General features: G+C 46.1%; 1 protein-coding gene across 6 annotated transcripts in view; it reads right to left on the reverse strand.

Moving 5' to 3' along the window:
* The window catches only part of DHX40 (DEAH-box helicase 40), a 373,950-nt gene that overhangs the window by 150,297 nt on the left and 204,545 nt on the right, over positions 1-19,108 (reverse strand). For all 6 annotated transcript variants that reach the window (XM_063954056.1, XM_063954052.1, XM_063954055.1 and 3 more), the window contains 6 exons: positions 7,551-7,617; positions 6,983-7,114; positions 5,828-5,927; positions 3,975-4,061; positions 3,700-3,882; positions 1,847-1,927 (listed from right to left, as the gene is read on the reverse strand). In XM_063954056.1, coding sequence (XP_063810126.1) covers positions 1,847-1,927; positions 3,700-3,882; positions 3,975-4,061; positions 5,828-5,927; positions 6,983-7,114; positions 7,551-7,617 — 650 coding nt within the window. The remainder of the gene's footprint in view (positions 1-1,846; positions 1,928-3,699; positions 3,883-3,974; positions 4,062-5,827; positions 5,928-6,982; positions 7,115-7,550; positions 7,618-19,108) is intronic.

Consider the following 19,108-nt stretch of genomic DNA (forward strand, 5'->3'; position numbering starts at 1 on the left):
TTCACCGTTACTTGTACAGCCGTGTGAGGAAGGACCAGCGTCTCTGCAGCCTTGTGAAGAGAAAATGGCGCCGGGCTGTGTGCTGTGAGGGCTAAGCCCCGCCCCCGCACTGGCGCGCTTCAGACCCGCTCATTTTTAAACTTTTTTACACTGGCGGGGGTCCGGACAGTGCCCAGGCACTTAGTCCGCTGTTGCCAGATAGATATATGAGGTTTATATGCTGCCCAGGACGCCCCCCCCCCCCCCCCCAGCGCCCTGCACCCTGTAGTGCTGTTGCATGTGGGAGCATGGCGCGCAGCGCCGCCACTATGCGGTACCTCAAAGCCGTCACTGAAGTCTTCTGATCTTCTTCTACTCACCTGTCTTCTGACTCTGCAAGGGGGGTGACGGCGGGCTCTGGGAATGAACCCCTAGGCGTACCTAGTGTTCCAAACCCTCAGGAGCTAATGGTGTCCTGTAGCCAAAGAAGCAGATGCCTTTAAACTCACAGAGGTAGGTCTGACTTCTCTCCCCTAAGTCCCACGAAGCAGGGAGAATGTTGCCAGCAGTGCTCCCTGAAAATAAAAAACCTAACAAAGTATTTTCAGAGAAACTCAGTAGAGCTCCTCAGTGTGCATCCAGTCTGCCTGGGCACAGATTCTAAACTGGAGTCTGGAGGAGGGGCATAGAGGGAGGAGCCAGTTCACACCCCTTTGAAAGTCTTACAGTGCCCATGTCTCCTGTGGATCCCGTCTATACCCCATGGTTCTTGAAGTGTCCCCAGCATCCTCTAGGACGTATGAGAAAATTGCACAAATCAGCCATTTAACACTGTTTAAATGCCCCCAATACTTTCATTATGACCTCTGACAGCCTTCTGTATGATTATGCAAACAAAATTTAATTTTTGGGCAGTCCAGGAAGGTCACCCCACTTTCTCACGCACTTCTCTCACATCGCATATGGATGACAATTCTCACCCTCCTTCGCCCCCCCGCTGTGAGTACTGCGGATAGGCATTTTCAATTGTATTGGAGATTTCTCACAAACGTGCATTCGTGCAAATGTCTATGAATTTCATGAAACAACTCGCACCTAAAATAAGTGAACTAAAATAAAGATAATCCCAAACTAAGTTTACTGCAATGAAGTATACAATACATAAGACAAAACTGGCATTCTGTTGAGATGAAAAATTGAAAATGTTAAAATGTATCAATGGATGGTCAATATGTAACAGTACAGATGTGTCCACATACACCTATCCACAAATCAAGCCAAATAGTCCCGTTTATCATGACGCAGACTAGCAAAGTTGTGGAAAAAGCACACGATTCATGTTAAACAGGCAAAAGACATGCTTAAACTTAATCTACAATTTCACATACATTTTCTGGTGACAACCCCCCACCAATCCTAAACACCTAGAACATTGTTTGAATTGAAGGTGCAAAATTGAGAAAAAGTTGTTAAATGACGTAAAAAGTACACAATCCAGGTTAAAGAGACAAGAGACAAATCCATTACAAGTAACCCTAGCCATGCATAATTATGCTTAATCTGCAAGCTGAATCTGAAAGAAGTAGCTGTATGCTCCGGGCCAATCCAATCACAGTTGTGCAGTACAAAGGAATATTTCTAGTAATATTTCACATGTTTAATTATATATTAGGAGATGTTGTGCCAACAAAAGTGATGACAATAACAAATATTTTTCTTATGTATTTTAACAGATGTGACTAATAGGGACATTATCTCACTGGCAGTTATAAGACGACATGATACACTATATTACTTACATTTCCGTGATCACACAGTTAAATAATAGCACAATTATTTATTTAATGGAAAAAAAGATTATTTTTACCTGTCAATGGCACTGCACTGATAGAGCTTCTTCAGTGCTTCTAAAATAAACCTCTCTTCTGGTGGATCCAAGTATGGGAACCTGTGGATGACAATCAGGGTAAATATATTACACATGCGGCATCACAGAAACACAATATTGTCACATACTAATTTGTTTTACCGGAGCCCTGCGCATGCGCACAAGACTCTGGGATAGCCTAGGGTCCCCTAATGCCCAGAGACAAGAGCACTGTCGGCTAGAGAGGAAAGGGTCCAGAAGGAGCATGCACACGGGCCTCCTCCTCTGTAATGACGGCCCGTGTGTGTATATATATATATATATATATATATATACACATATACACACACCCAGAGTACTGTGCAACAGTTTTAGGCAGTGTAGAAAAAATGCTGCAGTGTGAATTCTTTAAAAAAAATAGAAGTGTTGATGTTTACTGTATCAATTAACAAAATGCAAAGTGAATGATCAAATCAATATTTGGTGTGACCACCCTTTGCCTTCAAAACGGCATAAATTCTTCTAGGTACACTTGCATGCAGTTTTTGAATGAACTCGGCAGGGAGGTTGTTCCAAACATCTTGGATAACTAACCACAGATCGTCTGTGGATGTAGGCTTTCTCAAGTCCTTCTGTCTCTTCATGTAATCCCAGACAGACTCGATGATGTGGAAATCAGGGCTTTGTGGGGGCACAAGCAGAGATCAGCATAGATGGGCTGGGGAGGGGAAACCCCGAACTGAGCTTCCCGTAGCATGCGCTCCAGAATGCCGGCCGCATGGCATTCTGGGGCACAATTCCAGCAGTGATGTTGGTGGCCAGAGACCGCCGCATCACTCAAGGAGATCCGGGCAGTCAGGCACAAGCAGGGGGACACGGCAGGTAGCGGGTCAAATGTGATGCAGCCTAGCCAGGCTATGCACACCTGGCTCCGGTCGCATCAAATGCGACCATGCCAGTCAAGGGGTTAAAACCAAGTTATCACTGATAAAATGCAACAGTCATCCTGGCCATTTTTGCAGACCATGTGCATACTTTTACTGCCACAGTCTACATATCTATCTATGGGCCTGATTCAACAGATTGATTGGAGATCACAGGTCTGCAACTTTATTCAAATGCTGTTACAAACTCCTTCTCATGTACATCCATGCAGCCGAATGTGCAAAAACTAAGACGCCCACTTTTAGCATACACACCATGCTATGATACTGATTAGTGTGTACCCAACAGCCAGTATCGGTCACACCATCAAACCTTACACCAGCACTATGGCAGATTCTGTTTCTACTTTGGACCATGGCCTCCTATGCCTTCGGCTGTGCATCTGTGCATGCAGCCACTTGCACTGACACACCTGGGGCGCTTCAATATCATGCCCACTGACTGTTTTTGTGCATACTACTAGCCACCTCCCAGGAACACCCTGCATGCTCCCAGATCTGGGGCTACAAAGGCTCATATTCCCACAGGTTGCGAGCAGAAATGTGGTGAAAGACATCACGCAATAACAACTTGGAGGTATTTGAATCAGTCTCCTAATCTGCAGAGTTGCGGACACTTATTAGTGAGATTAGATCCACTTTTGTTCTCACAGGACACCCGTTATGTCACCAGAGCTTCATGAACAGCTCACAATCATTTTAATAACAGTCCACAAAGCAGTGTCAGCAATATTAGAATGGTATAGAGAATGTTGAAGAATTTCAATCACGTTCCATTTTTTATTTATTTTTCAAGCTAGTATGATACTGTAGAATAAATAGAAACAAAGCAACACAATATGCTTGTTAAGGTGATAAACTAAAAAAAACACACATCTAGGTAATGTAATTAAAGAAGCTCTGGATTACCTGATTACATCATTTACCTCCAGGCATTTAAGGGTCAGAATGACAGATGTAAGACTGGTTCGTTTAATCTCAGGGATCATGTGGTCAAGCATGCATTTATCCCAAAATTCCTCACTGTAAATCCGGTGACATTTCCCAGAAGCCGTCCTGCCAGCCCTTCCAGCTCTCTGCACTGCTTCACTTCTTACGTAAGGAAAATGAAAGCAATGGTAAATATAGAAAGACTCGTAACTGGGTAAAAAAAAAAAAGATTATCTTCTTTCACTGTAACTTACTTTGAAATAGGAACAATTTCTAAAACATCTAGTCCCGCTCTGGGATTATGGTTTAACTGTTTCACAAACCCACTGTCTACAATATACCTGAAAAAAGAAAAATATTGAAAACATATATTGTAATATTAAGTCTGATGTCTGTAAATTGTTTTGTATTGACATCTGGCTTAAAAGTATTAATTTTGTACTATTCCAATCACTATTATTTTTTTATTCATAAGACACCACAAACACCCACAGCATAGTGCAGTAGGGAAATTAAGCATACTGTAGTACATAAAATGTATAGGTATAACAAGAAAAATACAGAGGAAAAAGGGGGAGGCTGGACTGCACACCCTATTTTAAAAAATAAGAAGAAGAGGTGCTACCATGCTCTAAGCACTAAGAATACTGATAGTCAAAATTATTTTGATAAACTCTTACAATTAACATGGAGTATAAGTAAAGGTCTTAGCACAAATTTGGCCAAATATGTGGCCCATCCACCACGTCCAGGTGAACTTCATCAGATGGGTAAACATGGAGTATAAGTGAAGTTCTTACCGCAAATGTTGCCAAATATGTTTCTCATGCACTGCGTCCAGGTGAACTTTACTATACAGGCCCCTAATAGCTCTAACTAACACATGATATAAACATATCCAGGTCTTACCTTAGGTGTGGCTCCTTCATTTTGGACTTGGAACCCTTCCCATCTACCCTCCGGTATTTTAAGTAGCACAGGTTCCTACATTGTTGACTACATATTAGAATGGGCTCTATTTAATGGTAAAATCTAGATAAATGTATATCATGTCTAAGTATTAGAGCTATTAGGGGTCCATATAATAAAGTTCACTTGGACACAGTGGATGAGGCACACATTTGGCCAGATTTGTGCTAAGAACTTCCCTTATACGCCATGTTCATTGTAAGAGTTTATCAAAATGATTTTGACTATCAGTATTCTTAGGGCTAGGCGATGTGCTCTGTGAGTGAAATCTCCTAGTGTGTCCGTTCCTGACCCAGGCTGCCCGACGGCGGTCATACGCACTGTGCGATATCGTTAGTGATATCGCACAGTGACTTTATGCCGCGGCCTGGCTGTAAATGCAGCTTTGGTCGATGAGTCCAAATTGAGCTGCATGTACGGCTGTCCCCAAGAATCGTTACCGACCCGCGGCGGGGCTGCACATCGGCTGTCATCAGCTGCATACACACTGGGCAATATAGAAAACGGTATCGCTCAGGAAGGGGAAAATGAGCTATAGCGTTTACTATATCGCTAAGTGTGTATGCACCTTTAGAGTGTGCCTCAGCATTTTTATCTTTCCTGTAAGAAAAAAATAGAACAAGGCAAATGCATGAAAGTCTCTATAACAACATTGGTATCCGTTTGGATGGTCGACCATGTTATGGTCGACATTCAATAGGTCGACCACTATTGGTTGACATTGACATGGTCAACATGGACACATGGTCAACACATGAAAATGGTTGACACATTAAAGGTCGACACATGAAAAGGTCGACATGAGTTTTTAAAAAAAAATTTCTTTTGTGGAACTTTTTCACACTTTACGATCCACGTGGACTACGATTGAGAACGGTAACCTGAAGCATGGCGAGCCATGCGAGGGGACACTGTGCACTAATTGGGGTTCCCTGTCACTTTACGCAGAAAACGACACAAAAAAAAGTAAAAAAAATCATGTCGACCTTTCATGTGTCGACCATTTGTCCACGTCGACCCAATAACTGTCGACCATTCATACCGGAATCACAACATTTTGGTCTAGGTATTATGCTTTTGAAAAAACAACTCTAAATTGAATGTTCAAAACTAATACAATGTAAAAATAAGTACATACCGTATTCCTTCAATAGTCACTGATGTTGCTGCGATATTTGTGGCTACAATACACTTTCTGATGCCTGCTGGGGACGGAAGAAAAATTCTTTTCTGCTGACCTGCAAAACACAGGATATGAAGGGAAAATGTGAATTACATATCCTTTTTCTTTACAGGTACTTCATTAACAAACATCTGATCCAGTACAGGTGAGTGTACAGAGTTTCTGCTAAAGTATGGTATGTGTATTGTGTTACTGAATAAGAAATAGCCAGATAAAGGCAAAACTAGGGAAACTTGATCTAAAATGTACTTTGGAGCAATTTACAGTAGTTATCTAGATAAACAGCATCATAGTATTTTAAATGTTTAGTAAATACACAGGTCACTTCAATACATTTGTTTATTAATAGCAGGTACTTTAGGGACGTTTCCTTCTAACCAAGCATCTAAAACGGATTCTGAACTCCACCAATCGAACTAACAACCAGAGGCAGAACTCTGGGAGGCAACGGAGTTAGCTTCCGCCGGGCTCCTGTTTTGAAGGGGGGGCACCTCTCCTCCTGTTACATGTGTTCAGCAACATTAATCAATTAAGTTAATTGACAGTAGACGGTATCTCTTCCGTAGCCGACTTCCGCACTAGTCACTGCACCTTACAAATCACACCCTCTTTATTATAGATATACTGGAAGGAGACACCTTACTGATGAAGCTATTTGCTCATATAAAGGAAACATGACAATTTTAACTATATGAAGTTATTTCTCTGACGATTACAAGTAACTTCATATACTTAGAATTCTCATACTTCCTATGCAAGAGCAGATATCTCCACCAGTAAGGTGCATGCTTCCAGTGTAATAGGTTGTGGGTTCTAATCCTGGATATGACACTTGCAAATTAATTGTCAGAGAAATAATCAGCATTGTGAGTGACTGAGCATATCTATGTATGTGTGTGTGTGGTTGGACCCCTACATAGATCTGCCTAGTTGCAACGGTTTTGTAGTAGCTTCATATACTGTAGTTAGAATTAGAGATGAGCGGGTTCGGTTTTACTCGGATCTCAAAACGGCATCTTATTGGCTCACGGATGATATATAGGGTGGGCACCAATATTTTTCTTGCCTCCGGGCAACTGGGACAAACTTACGCCACTGCAAACAACTTACCTGTTGGCATAGAACCATACATTGGTAGGATGAGCAGGCCTTCCACAGCAGAGTCATACACATCATGCCGATAGTCTATCAGTTCAGCTTTTTGAAACAGTACATTGCAGGCCTTCTCAATCTCTGACTGGCCTGTAATAAAGCAAAAGAAATGCATACAGCAAACTTTTATAAATCTCTGTCTAGTGCAAACTTTTATAAGTTTGCACTAGACAGTATTTTATATTTTTAAGATATACCTGTCTTGGAGCATGCTACTCACCCTTAATTTTCGATTAAAGCAGACTAATGCTGGGCACACACCTGATAAAAATGCCTGTTAGACCAATCTACATACTATCTAACACGATAATGGATGCTACCAGCAGATGTCAGATAGTGTAAATTGGATGATTCTGCATGTCCGATAGACCAACAATTACTCACCGGTCCCGGCAATGCACTGCTCAATTACAGGACCGATTAGCTGATTACTGGCTGATAGGGCCAAAAATGTAAGAATATATTCCCAGCATTAGTTATGCAAGAACAGACTGAATGTTGTTATCTGGCTACCCATTCAACTTACCAGTGAGAAAAACAAGAATATCCCCAGCAGGTTCATTTAAATGTATCTGTAGTGTGACTTTCACAGCCTGAAAAAAAAGAAAATAAGATTTTACTCACCGGTAAATCTATTTCTCGTAGTCCGTAGTGGATGCTGGGAACTCAAAAAAGGACCATGGGGAATAGCGGCTCCGCAGGAGACTGGGCACAACTAAAGAAAGCTTTTAGGTCACCTGGTGTGCACTGGCTCCTCCCACTATGACCCTCCTCCAAGCCTCAGTTAGGACACTGTGCCCGGACGAGCTGACATAATAAGGAAGGATTTTGAATCCCGGGTAAGACTCTTACCAGCCACACCAATCACACCGTATAACTCGTGATACCATACCCAGTTTAACAGTATGAAAACAACTGAGCCTCTCAACAGATGGCTCAACAATAACCCTTTAGTTAACAATAACTATGTACAAGTATTGCAGACAATCCGCACTTGGGACGGGCGCCCAGCATCCACTACGGACTACGAGAAATAGATTTACCGGTGAGTAAAATCTTATTTTCTCTGGCGTCCTAGTGGATGCTGGGAACTCCGAAAGGACCATGGGGATTATACCAAAGCTCCCAAACGGGCGGGAGAGTGCGGATGACTCTGCAGCACCGAATGAGAGAACTCAAGGTCCTCCTCAGCCAGGGTATCAAATTTGTAGAATTTTGCAAACGTGTTTGCCCCTGACCAAGTAGCAGCTCGGCAAAGTTGTAAAGCCGAGACCCCTCGGGCAGCCGCCCAAGATGAGCCCACCTTCCTTGTGGAATGGGCTTTTACTGATTTAGGATGCGGCAGTCCAGCCGCAGAATGCGCCAGCTGAATTGTGCTACAAATCCAGCGAGCAATAGTCTGCTTAGAAGCAGGAGCACCCAGCTTGTTGGGTGCATACAGGATAAATAGCGAGTCAGTTTTCCTGACTCTAGCCGTCCTGGAAACATAAATTTTCAAGGCCCTGACTACGTCCAGCAACTTGGAATCCTCCAAGTCCCTAGTAGCCGCAGGCACCACAATAGGTTGGTTCAAGTGAAAAGCTGATACCACCTTAGGGAGAAACTGGGGACGAGTCCTCAATTCTGCCCTATCCATATGGAAAATCAGATAAGGGCTTTTACATGACAAAGCCGCCAATTCTGACACACGCCTGGCTGAAGCCAAGGCCAATAACATGACCACTTTCCACGTGAGATATTTTAGATCCACGGTTTTAAGTGGCTCAAACCAATGTGATTTTAAGAAACTCAACACCACGTTGAGATCCCAAGGTGCCACTGGAGGCACAAAAGGGGGCTGAATATGCAGCACTCCCTTAACAAACGTCTGAACTTCAGGTAGTGAAGCTAGTTCTTTCTGGAAGAAAATCGACAGAGCCGAGATCTGTACCTTAATGGAGCCTAAATTCAGGCCCATAGTCACTCCTGCTTGTAGGAAATGCAGAAATCGACCCAGTTGAAATTCCTCTGTTGGGGCCTTTTTGGCCTCACACCAAGCAACATACATCCGCCATATGCGGTGATAATGCTTTGCAGTTACATCTTTCCTGGCTTTAATCAGCGTAGGAATGACTTCCTCCGGAATGCCCTTTTCCTTCAGGATCCGGCGTTCAACCGCCATGCCGTCAAACGCAGCCGTGGTAAGTCTTGGAACAGACAGGGCCCCTGCTGCAGCAGGTCCTGTCTGAGCGGCAGAGGCCATGGGTCCTCTGAGATCATCTCTTGGAAGTTCCGGGTACCACGCTCGTCTTGGCCAATCCGGAACCACGAGTATTGTTCTTACTCCTCGTTTTCTTATTATTCTCCCTTGGTATGAGAGGCAGAGGAGGGAACACATAAACTGACTGGTACACCCACGGTGTCACTAGAGCGTCCACAGCTATCGCCTGAGGGTCCCTTGACCTGGCGCAATATCTCTCTAGTTTTTTGTTTAGGCGGGACGCCATCATGTCCACCTGTGGCCTTTCCCAACGGTTTACCAACAGTTGGAAGACTTCTGGATGAAGTCCCCACTCTCCCGGGTGTAGGTCGTGTCCGCTGAGGAAGTCTGCTTCCCAGTTGTCCACTCCCGGAATGAACACTGCTGACAGTGCTAAGACGTGATTTTCCGCCCATCGGAGAATCCTTGTGGCTTCTGCCATCGCCATCCTACTTCTTGTGCCGCCCTGTCGGTTTACATGGGCGACTGCCGTGATGTTGTCTGATTGGATCAGTACCGGCTGGTTTTGAAGCAGAGGCCTTGCCAGACTTAGGGCATTGTAAATGGCCCTCAGTTCCAGAATATTTATGTGTAGGGACGACTCCTGACTTGACCAAAGTCCTTGGAAATTTCTTCCCTGTGTGACTGCCCCCCAGCCTCGAAGGCTGGCATCCGTGGTTACCAGGACCCAGTCCTGTATGCCGAATCTGCGGCCCTCTTGAAGATGAGCACTCTGCAGCCACCACAGTAGAGATACCCTGGTCCTTGGAGACAGGGTTATCAGCCGATGCATCTGAAGATGCGATCCCGACCACTTGTCCAAGAGGTCCCACTGAAAGGTTCTTGCATGGAACCTGCCGAATGGAATTTTGCTTCGTAAGAAGCTACCATTTTTCCCAGGACTCGTGTGCAGTGATGCACCGATACCTGTTTTGGTTTCAGGAGGTCTCTGACTAGAGATGACAGCTCCTTGGCTTTCTCCTGCGGGAGAAACACTTTTTTCTGTTCTGTCTCCAGAACCATCCCCAGGAACAGTAGGCGTGTGGTAGGAACCAGCTGTGACTTTGGAATGTATAGAATCCATCCGTGCTGTTTTAGCACTTCCCGAGATAGTGATACTCCGACCAACAACTGCTCCTTGGACCTCGCCTTTATAAGAAGATTGTCCAAGTACGGGATAATTAAAACTTCCTTTCTCGAAGGAGTATAATCATTTCTGCCATTACCTTGGTAAAGACCCTCGGTGCCGTGGACAGTCCAAACGGCAGTGTTTGGAATTGGTAATGGCAATCCTGTACCACAAATCTGAGGTACTCCTGGTGAGGATGGTAAATGGGGACATGTAGGTAAGCCTCCTTGATGTCCAGGGATACCATGTAATCCCCCTCCTCCAGGCTTGCAATAATCGCCCTGAGCGATTCCATCTTGAACTTGAATTTTTTTATGTATGTGTTCAAGGATTTCAAATATAAAATGGGTCTCACCGAACCGTCCGGTTTCGGTACCACAAACAGTGTGGAATAGTAACCCTGTCCTTGTTGAAGTAGGGGCACCTTGACTATCACCTGCTGGGAATACAGCTTTTGAATTGCCTCTAGCACAGTCTCCCTGCCTGAGGGAGTTGTCGGCAAGGCAGATTTGAGGAAACGGCGGGGGGGAGACGCCTCGAATTCCAGCTTGTACCCCTGAAATACTACTTGAAGGATCTAGGGATCCACCTGTGAGCGAGCCCACTGATCGCTGAAATTTTTGAGGCGGCCCCCCACCGTACCTGGCTACGCCTGTGGAGCCCCCCCGTCATGCGGTGGACTCAGAGGAAGCGGGGGAAGAATTTTGATTCTCGGAACTGGCTGACTGGTGCAGCTTTTTCCCTCTTCCCTCGTTTTACACGCTTGCATTTCTGAAGCCGAAAGGACTGTACCTGATAATACAGTGCTTTCTGAGGCTGTGAGGAAACCTGAGGTAAAAAAAATTTCTTCCCAGCTGTTGCTGTGGATACGAGGTCCCAGAGACCATCCCCAAACAATTCCTCACCCTTATAAGGCTCTATGTGCCTTTTAAAGTCAGCATCACCTGTCCAGTGTCGGGTCTCTAATAACCTCCTGACCAAATGGACATTGCATTAATTCTGGATGCCAGCCGGCAAAATATCCCTCTGTGCATCCCTCATATATAAGACGACGTCTTATGTTCGCAAAATAGTATCCCTGTTTGACAGGGTTACAGACCACGCTGCAGCAGCACTATCTGCAGGTCTCAGTCTAGTACCTGAGTGTGTAAATACAGACTTCAGGATAGCCTCCTGCTTTTTATCAGCAGGTACCTTCAAAGTGGCCGTATCCTAAGACGGCAGTGCCACCTTTTTTGACAAACGCCTTATCCACCCTAGGGGATATCTCCCAGCGTAACTTATCCTCTGGCGGGAAAGGGTACGCCATCAGTAACTTTTTAGAAATTACCAGTTTCTTATCGGGGGAACCCACGCTTTTTCACACTTCATTCACTCATTTGATGGGGGAACAAAACACTGCCTGCTTTTTCTCCCCAAACATAAAACCCTTTTTTAGTGGTACTTGGGTTAATGTCAGAAATGTGTAACACCTTTTTTATTGCCGGGATCATGTAACGGATGTTCCTAGTGGATTGTGTATATGTCTCAACCTCGTCGACACTGGAGTCAGACTCCGTGTCGACATCTGTGTCTGCCATCTGAGGGAGCGGGCGTTTTTGAGCCCCTGATGGCCTTTGAGACGCCTGGGCAGGCGCGGGCTGAGAAGCCGGCTGTCCCATAGCTGTTACGTCATCCAGCCTTTTATGTAAGGAGTTGACACTGTCGGTTTATACCTTCCACCTATCCATCCACTCTGGTGTCGGCCCCACAGGGGGCGACATCACATTTATCGGCATCTGCTCTGCCATCACATAAGCCTCCTCATCAAACGTGTCGACACAGCCGTACTGACACACCGCACACACACAGGGAATGCTCTGACTGAGGACAGGACCCCACACAGCCCTTTGGGGAGACAGAGAGAGAGTATGCCAGCACACACCAGAGCGCTATATAATTTAGGGATTAACACTATATTGAGTGAATTTTTCCCAATAGCTGCTTGTATATACAATATTGCGCCTAAATTTAGTGCCCCCCCTCTCTTTTTAACCCTTTGAGCCTGAAAACTACAGGGGAGAGCCTGGGGAGCTGTCTTCCAGTTGCACTGTGAAGAGAAAATGGCGCCAGGGTGCTGAGAGAGATAGCTCCGCCCTTTTTTCGCGGACTTTTCTCCCGCTTTTTTATGGATTCTGGCAGGGGTATTTATCACATATATAGCCTCTGGGGCTATATATTGTGATATATATGCCAGCCATGGTGTTTTTATTGCTGCTCAGGGCGCCCCCCCCCAGCGCCCTGCACCCTCAGTGACCGGAGTGTGAAGTGTGCATGAGGAGCAATGGCGCACAGCTGCAGTGCTGTGCGCTACCTTGGTGAAGACTGATGTCTTCTGCCGCCGATTTTCCGGACCTCTTCTTGCTTCTGGCTCTGTAAGGGGGACGGCGGCGCGGCTCCGGGACCGAACACCAAGGCCAGTTCCATGCGGTCGATCCCTCTGGAGCTAATGGTGTCCAGTAGCCTAAGAAGCCCAAGCTAGCTGCAAGCAGGTAGGTTCGCTTCTTCTCCCCTTAGTCCCTCGCTGCAGTGAGCCTGTTGCCAGCAGGTCTCACTGTAAAATAAAAAACCTAATTATATACTTTCTTTCTAGAAGCTCAGGAGAGCCCCTAGTGTGCATCCAACCTCGGCCGGGCACAAAATCTAACTGAGGCTTGGAGGAGGGTCATAGTGGGAGGAGCCAGTGCACACCAGGTGACCTAAAAGCTTTCTTTAGTTGTGCCCAGTCTCCTGCGGAGCCGCTATTCCCCATGGTCCTTTCGGAGTTCCCAGCATCCACTAGGACGCCAGAGAAACATGTACTAAAGCTTAGATTGTCACATAGGGTCATAAAGCCACATTTTACAATTTTATCTTCACAGAATGAGAAAATCAAAATTTTGGACAAAACATTCTCATACGCACACACAAAAATCATTATGAACTCGTCATACAGCAAAGAGATGAGGTAGGGATGGGGAGTAGGGGAAATGCCCTTTCTAGGAACCCCAAGGAGTCTTCCTCCTAAAATTACCTGGGCCCAGTGTGCTAACTTTCTCTATAGTATGTAGTGCTTTTTACACCATCCATACCTTTATCAAAATGGTTTACTGTGAGCTACAGACTGATCGCACACCTTAATAGAGTGCCAGCTCTCAGTTTCACATAAGAGCAGAGATATTGGCAATAGGGAGGGTAGACACTATTTTATGTATGGAGCATCCACGTCTGTTTGAGTATGAATGGTGAACGATGATAAGTGCTTCAGTATGCAGTACAGAAGGACAAAATTGCGGTCTCTCTGCCACACAACACAATGCTGCCTGTTTTAGTCATTATTATTACTATTTTTACAAAGCACCCTGTGCATTGAAAGTGTTTTGTCTATACGTTTGTGTCTATTACTGTCCAACCCTATTTGTTCCAGTGTTTTATTCATTGCTAAACTAAAGCTGGGTGCACACTAGGATGACAGCAACCTATACAACGACTGGTAAGAGCATAAACACTTACCAATTTTTGGTCAGATGTGTTGTGCCTGACATCTCAACTGGGCGGGTATTTACATGTGCCTGTCCAGTTGTGATGTCAGTCACCGGCGGCCTCTGCAGCACTGTATGGGCAGTCGGCAGATTGCCAGTACACACAGAATAATGTAATAATTTATTTGGCCATCAGCTGTGCTGCAGGGGCGACACAATATGTCAGTGAAAGACGTAGTTCACAGACATATTTCTGCTACACACCCGACGCACCCACAATATATTGCCCATTCAACTGAACGGCCAATATATAGGCCAGTGTTTATCCAGCATCATACACACTACGCTATTTTACAATCATTTTGTCTGCTGCGATCGGTGATCATACAGCCTTCAAGTTTTTTATCTTCTGTATTTTTGGCTGACCATTCAAAATAAAGAATTCTAAAAAGAAAAAAAAATAGGATTTTACTTACCTACCGGTAAATCCTTTTCTCGTAGTCCGTAGAGGATGCTGGGGTCCACATTAGTACCATGGGGTATAGACGGGTCCACTAGGAGCCATTGGCACTTTAAGAGTTTAATAGTGTGGGCAGGCTCCTCCCTCTATGCCCCTCCTACCAGACTCAGTCTAGAAACTGTGCCCGAGGAGATGGACAACTTCGAGAGAAGGAATTTACACAGATAGTGAAGAGATTCACACCAGCTCACACACAAGGCAAACCAAGCTAACTAGCTTGAAACATAAGCAACGGCTGAACAAGATTACTTACCAAGTAACAAAACAGTACTTAACAAAAAACTAAGCAGTACTGAACTTAAGTAACCATTGCAGGATAACGGAGCGCTGGCATCCTCTACAGACTACGAGAAAAGGATTTACCGGTAGATAATTAAAATCCTATTTTCTCTTATGTCCTAGAGGATGCTGGGGTCCACATTAGTACCATGGGGATGTACCAAAGCTCCCAGAACGGGAGGGAGAGCGCGGAGGCTCCTGCAGAACTGACTGACCAAACTTTAGGTCCTCAGAGGCCAAAGTATCGAACTTGTAGAACTTAGCAAACGTGTTCAACCCTGACCAAGTAGCCGCTCGGCAAAGCTGTACAGCAGAGTACCCCGGGCAGCCGCCCAGGAAGAACCCACCTTACAAGTAGAGTGGGCCTTAACAGACGTAGGACACGGTAATCCTGCAGTAGAATACGCATGCTGGATAGTGAACCTGATCCAGCGAGAAATCGTCTGCTTAGAAGCAGGACACCCAAGTTTCTTGGGATCATACAGGACGAACAGAGAGTCAGACTTTCTGTGACGAGTAGTCCTCTTCACATAGATTTTCAGAGCCCTTACAACATCCAAGGACTTTGATGAGATTGAGGAGTCAGTAGCCACTGGCACCACAATAGGTTGGTTGATATGAAATGCCAACACAACCTTCGGAAGAAATTGCTAACGTGTCCCGAGCTCAGCTCTATCTTCATGGAAGATCAAGTAGGGGCTCTTACAAGATAAAGCCCTCAACTCTGACACACGTCTAGCAGAAGCTAAGGCCAACAAAGTGACAGCCTTCCACGTGAGAAACTTGACCTCAACCTCCGGCAGAGGTTCAAACCAATCCGACTGGAGAAACTGCAACACCACGTTAAGATCCCAGGGCGCCGTAGGCGGCACAAAGGGAGGCTGGATGTGCAGAACCCCTTTCAGAAAAGTCTGAACCTCAGGAAGGGAAGCCAATTGTTTCTGGAAGAAAATAGGATAGGGACGAAATCTGGACCTTTACGGATCCCAACCTCAGACCCATATCCACACCTGCTTGCAGGAAGAGGAGAAACCGCCCCAGTTGAAACTCCACCGTAGGAAATTTCTTGGACTCACACCAAGATACATATTTTTTTCCAATACAATGGTAATGTTTAGACGTTACCCCTTTCCTAGCCTGTATCAGGGTAGGAATAACCTTTTACAGAATGCCCTTCCGAGCTAATATCTGGCATTCAACCTCCATGCCGTCAAACGTAGCCGCGGTAAGTCTTGATAGGCTAACGGCCCCTGCTGTAGCAGGTCCTCCTGAAGAGGAAGAGGCCTTGGCTCTTCTAGCAGTAGATCCAGAAGAGCCACGTACCAAGCCCGCCTTGGCCAGTTCGGAGCAATAAGGATCGCCAGAACTCTTGTTTTCCTTATGAGTTTTAGAACCCTTGGAATGAGTGGAAGTGGAGGAAGCACGTACACCGATTGGAACACCCACGGAGTCACCAGGGAGTCCACCGGCTTGAGGGTCCCTGCCGAAGCTTCTTGTTGAGACGAGATGCCATCATGTCTATTTGAGGTACACCCCAAAGATCTGTTACCGCCTTGAACACCTCCAAATGGAGTCCCCACTCTCCTGGATGGAGATCATGTCTGCTGAGGAAGTCCGCTTCCCAGTTGTCTACTCCCGGAATGAAGATTGCCGACGGCGCCCGATCTCTCAGAAGATGGGACGCTTGGAGAAGACCGCTGTAGACGGCTCTTAGTTCCAGAATGTTTATTAGTAGTCCTGCTTCCAGACTTGACCACCTTCCTTGGAAGGTTTCCCCTTGAGTGACTGCACCCCAGCCCCGGAGACTTGCATTCGTGGTTAGAAGGATCCAGTCCTGGATCCCGAACTTGCGGCCCTCCAGAAGGTGAGGTAATTGCAGTCACCAGAGGAGTGAAATCCTGGCCTTTGGCGATAGACATATTCTCTGGTGCATGTGTACATGGGATCCCGATCCCTTGTCCAGGAGATCCAGTTGGAAGGTCCGAGCATGAAACCTCCCATACTGCAGAGCCTCGTAAGAGGCCACCATCTTCCCCAGAAGGCGAATGCACTGATGAACCGACACTCGGGCTGGCTTCAGGACATCCCGGACAATTTTTTTGTACCACCAATGCTTTCTCCTCCAGAAGAAATACCCTCTGCACTACCGTGTAGAGGATCATTTCCAAAAAGGACAACCTCATGGTCGGCTCCAAATGTGATTTTGGAAGATTCAGGATCCAACCGTGTTCCGGTCGTGAGAACAATGGACTGTAACAGCTTCTCCTTGGACAATGCTTTTATCAGCAGATCGTACAGATATGGAATTATGTTCACCCCCTGTCTGCGGAGCAGAACCATAATCTCCGCCATCACCTTGGTGAAGACCCTCGTTGCTGTGGAGAGGCCAAAAGGCAGTGCCTGAAACTGATAGTGACTGTCTAACAGTTCGAATCGGAGAAAAGCTTGATGCGGTGGTCAAATCGGAATGTGGAGGTACGCATCCTTGATATCCAGGGATACCAGGAATTCCCCCTCTTCCAGACCTGATATCACCGCCCTCAGAGACTCAGTTTTGAACTTGAACTCCCTCAGAAAGGGGTTTAGTGGTTTTAAGTTCAGAATGGGCCTGACCGAACCATCCAGAAAAGGTTTGAATAGTAACCTTTGTTTTGCAAATGGGGTGGAACTGGTACAATGACCTGTGACTCCACCAACTTCTGGATGGCTTCCTGTAGGATAGCTATGTCCGCCAGCGAAGCTGGCAAGCCTGATTTGAAGAATCGTGAGGGGGGAGATCTTGAAACTCCAGCCTGTATCCATGGGACACAATATTTTGCACTCAGGGATCCAGGCCGGACGACACCCAGACGTGACTGAAATGCCTGAATCTCGCCCCCACTGGACCCCCTCCAGGCCCCACGGTCCACCGTCATGCTGAGGACTTTGGCGTACCTGAAGCAGGCTTCTGTTCCTGGGAACTCGCAGCAGCAGGTTTCTTGGATTTTGGCCGACCTCCTCTAAAGAAGGTGTTGGACGGTTTGGTCTACTCCCCCCCTTAGTCCCACGAAGCAGGGAGGCTGTTTCCTAAACGCTAATTAAAATAATAAAACTAGCTGTGACTGGCTCCTCCGGGCACATTTTCTAAACTTAGTCTGGTAGGAGGGGCATAGTGGGAGGAGCTAGCCCACACTCTCAAACTCTTAAAGTGCCAATGGCTCCTAGTGGACCCGTCTATACCCTGTGGTACTAATGTGGACCCCAGCATCCGACCGGTAATTCCTTTTCTCGTAGTCCGTAGTGGATACTGGGGAACTGTACTTAAGTACCATGGGGTATAGATCGGGGCCACTGGAGCCTGGCACTTTAAAACCTTTAGTGTGTGTATGTGTGTGCTGGCACCTCCCCTCTATGCCCCTCCTACCAGACTCAGTCTAGGAAACTGTGCCCGAGGAGATGGACATACCACGAGAGAAGAAAACAGGTACAACAGCGGTGAGGCACTAAGCCAACACACAACCATAACCGAAAAGGAGGGCGCTAACCAGAACAGAGGATAGCAACACCAACATAACAAGGATAGCAAAGCTATCCCAACATCATAAAGGGAACCCCAATGGCGGGCCAACCAAACACTTACTCAGGTAAGCAGGAATCGAAGCACTGAGGCGGGCGCCCAGTATCCACTGCAAACTTCGAGAAAAGGAATTACCGGTAGGTATTAAATTCCTATTTTCTCTTATGGATACTGGGGAACTGTACTTTAGTACCATGGGGAAGTCCCAAAGCTCCTAAACGGGTGGGAGAGCGCTGAGACCCCTGCAAAACCACTTAACCAAACTAAAGGTCATCCTTGGCCAAGGAGTTGAACCTATAGAACTCAACAAAAGTGTTCGAACCAGACCAAGTAGCAGCTCGGCACAACTGTAAGGCCAAGACACCCCGGACAGCCGCCCGGAAAGAGCCCACAAATCTTGTCGAGTGGGCCTGCATAGACGTCGGCAAAGGCAGAGCCGCTGAAGTATAGGCTTGTTGAATGGTCAACCTGAGCCAAAGAGCAAATGATTGCTTAGAAGCCGGACGACCAATCTTGGTGGCATGATAAAGGACAAACGGCGAATCAGATTTCCGATGACGAGCAGTCCGTTTGACATAAACCTTCAGAGCTCTCACCACATCCAAGGACTCTGGACCAACGGAAGCGTCAGACAACACCAGAACCACAATGGGTTGATTCACGTGAAAAGCTGACACCACTTTTGGCACAAACTGAGGTCGGGTCCTGAGTTCTGCCCTGTCTTCGTGAAAAATCAAATATCAAATAAATCTTACAGGATAAGGTCCCCAATTCAGAGACACATCTGGCAGACGCCAATGCTAGTAACATCACAGTCTTCCAGGTAAAAAATTTCAATTCCATCCTATGTAAGGGATCAAA

Source organism: Pseudophryne corroboree, chromosome 2 (genome assembly GCF_028390025.1).
Source record: "Pseudophryne corroboree isolate aPseCor3 chromosome 2, aPseCor3.hap2, whole genome shotgun sequence".
Classification (NCBI taxonomy): Eukaryota; Metazoa; Chordata; class Amphibia; order Anura; family Myobatrachidae; genus Pseudophryne; species Pseudophryne corroboree.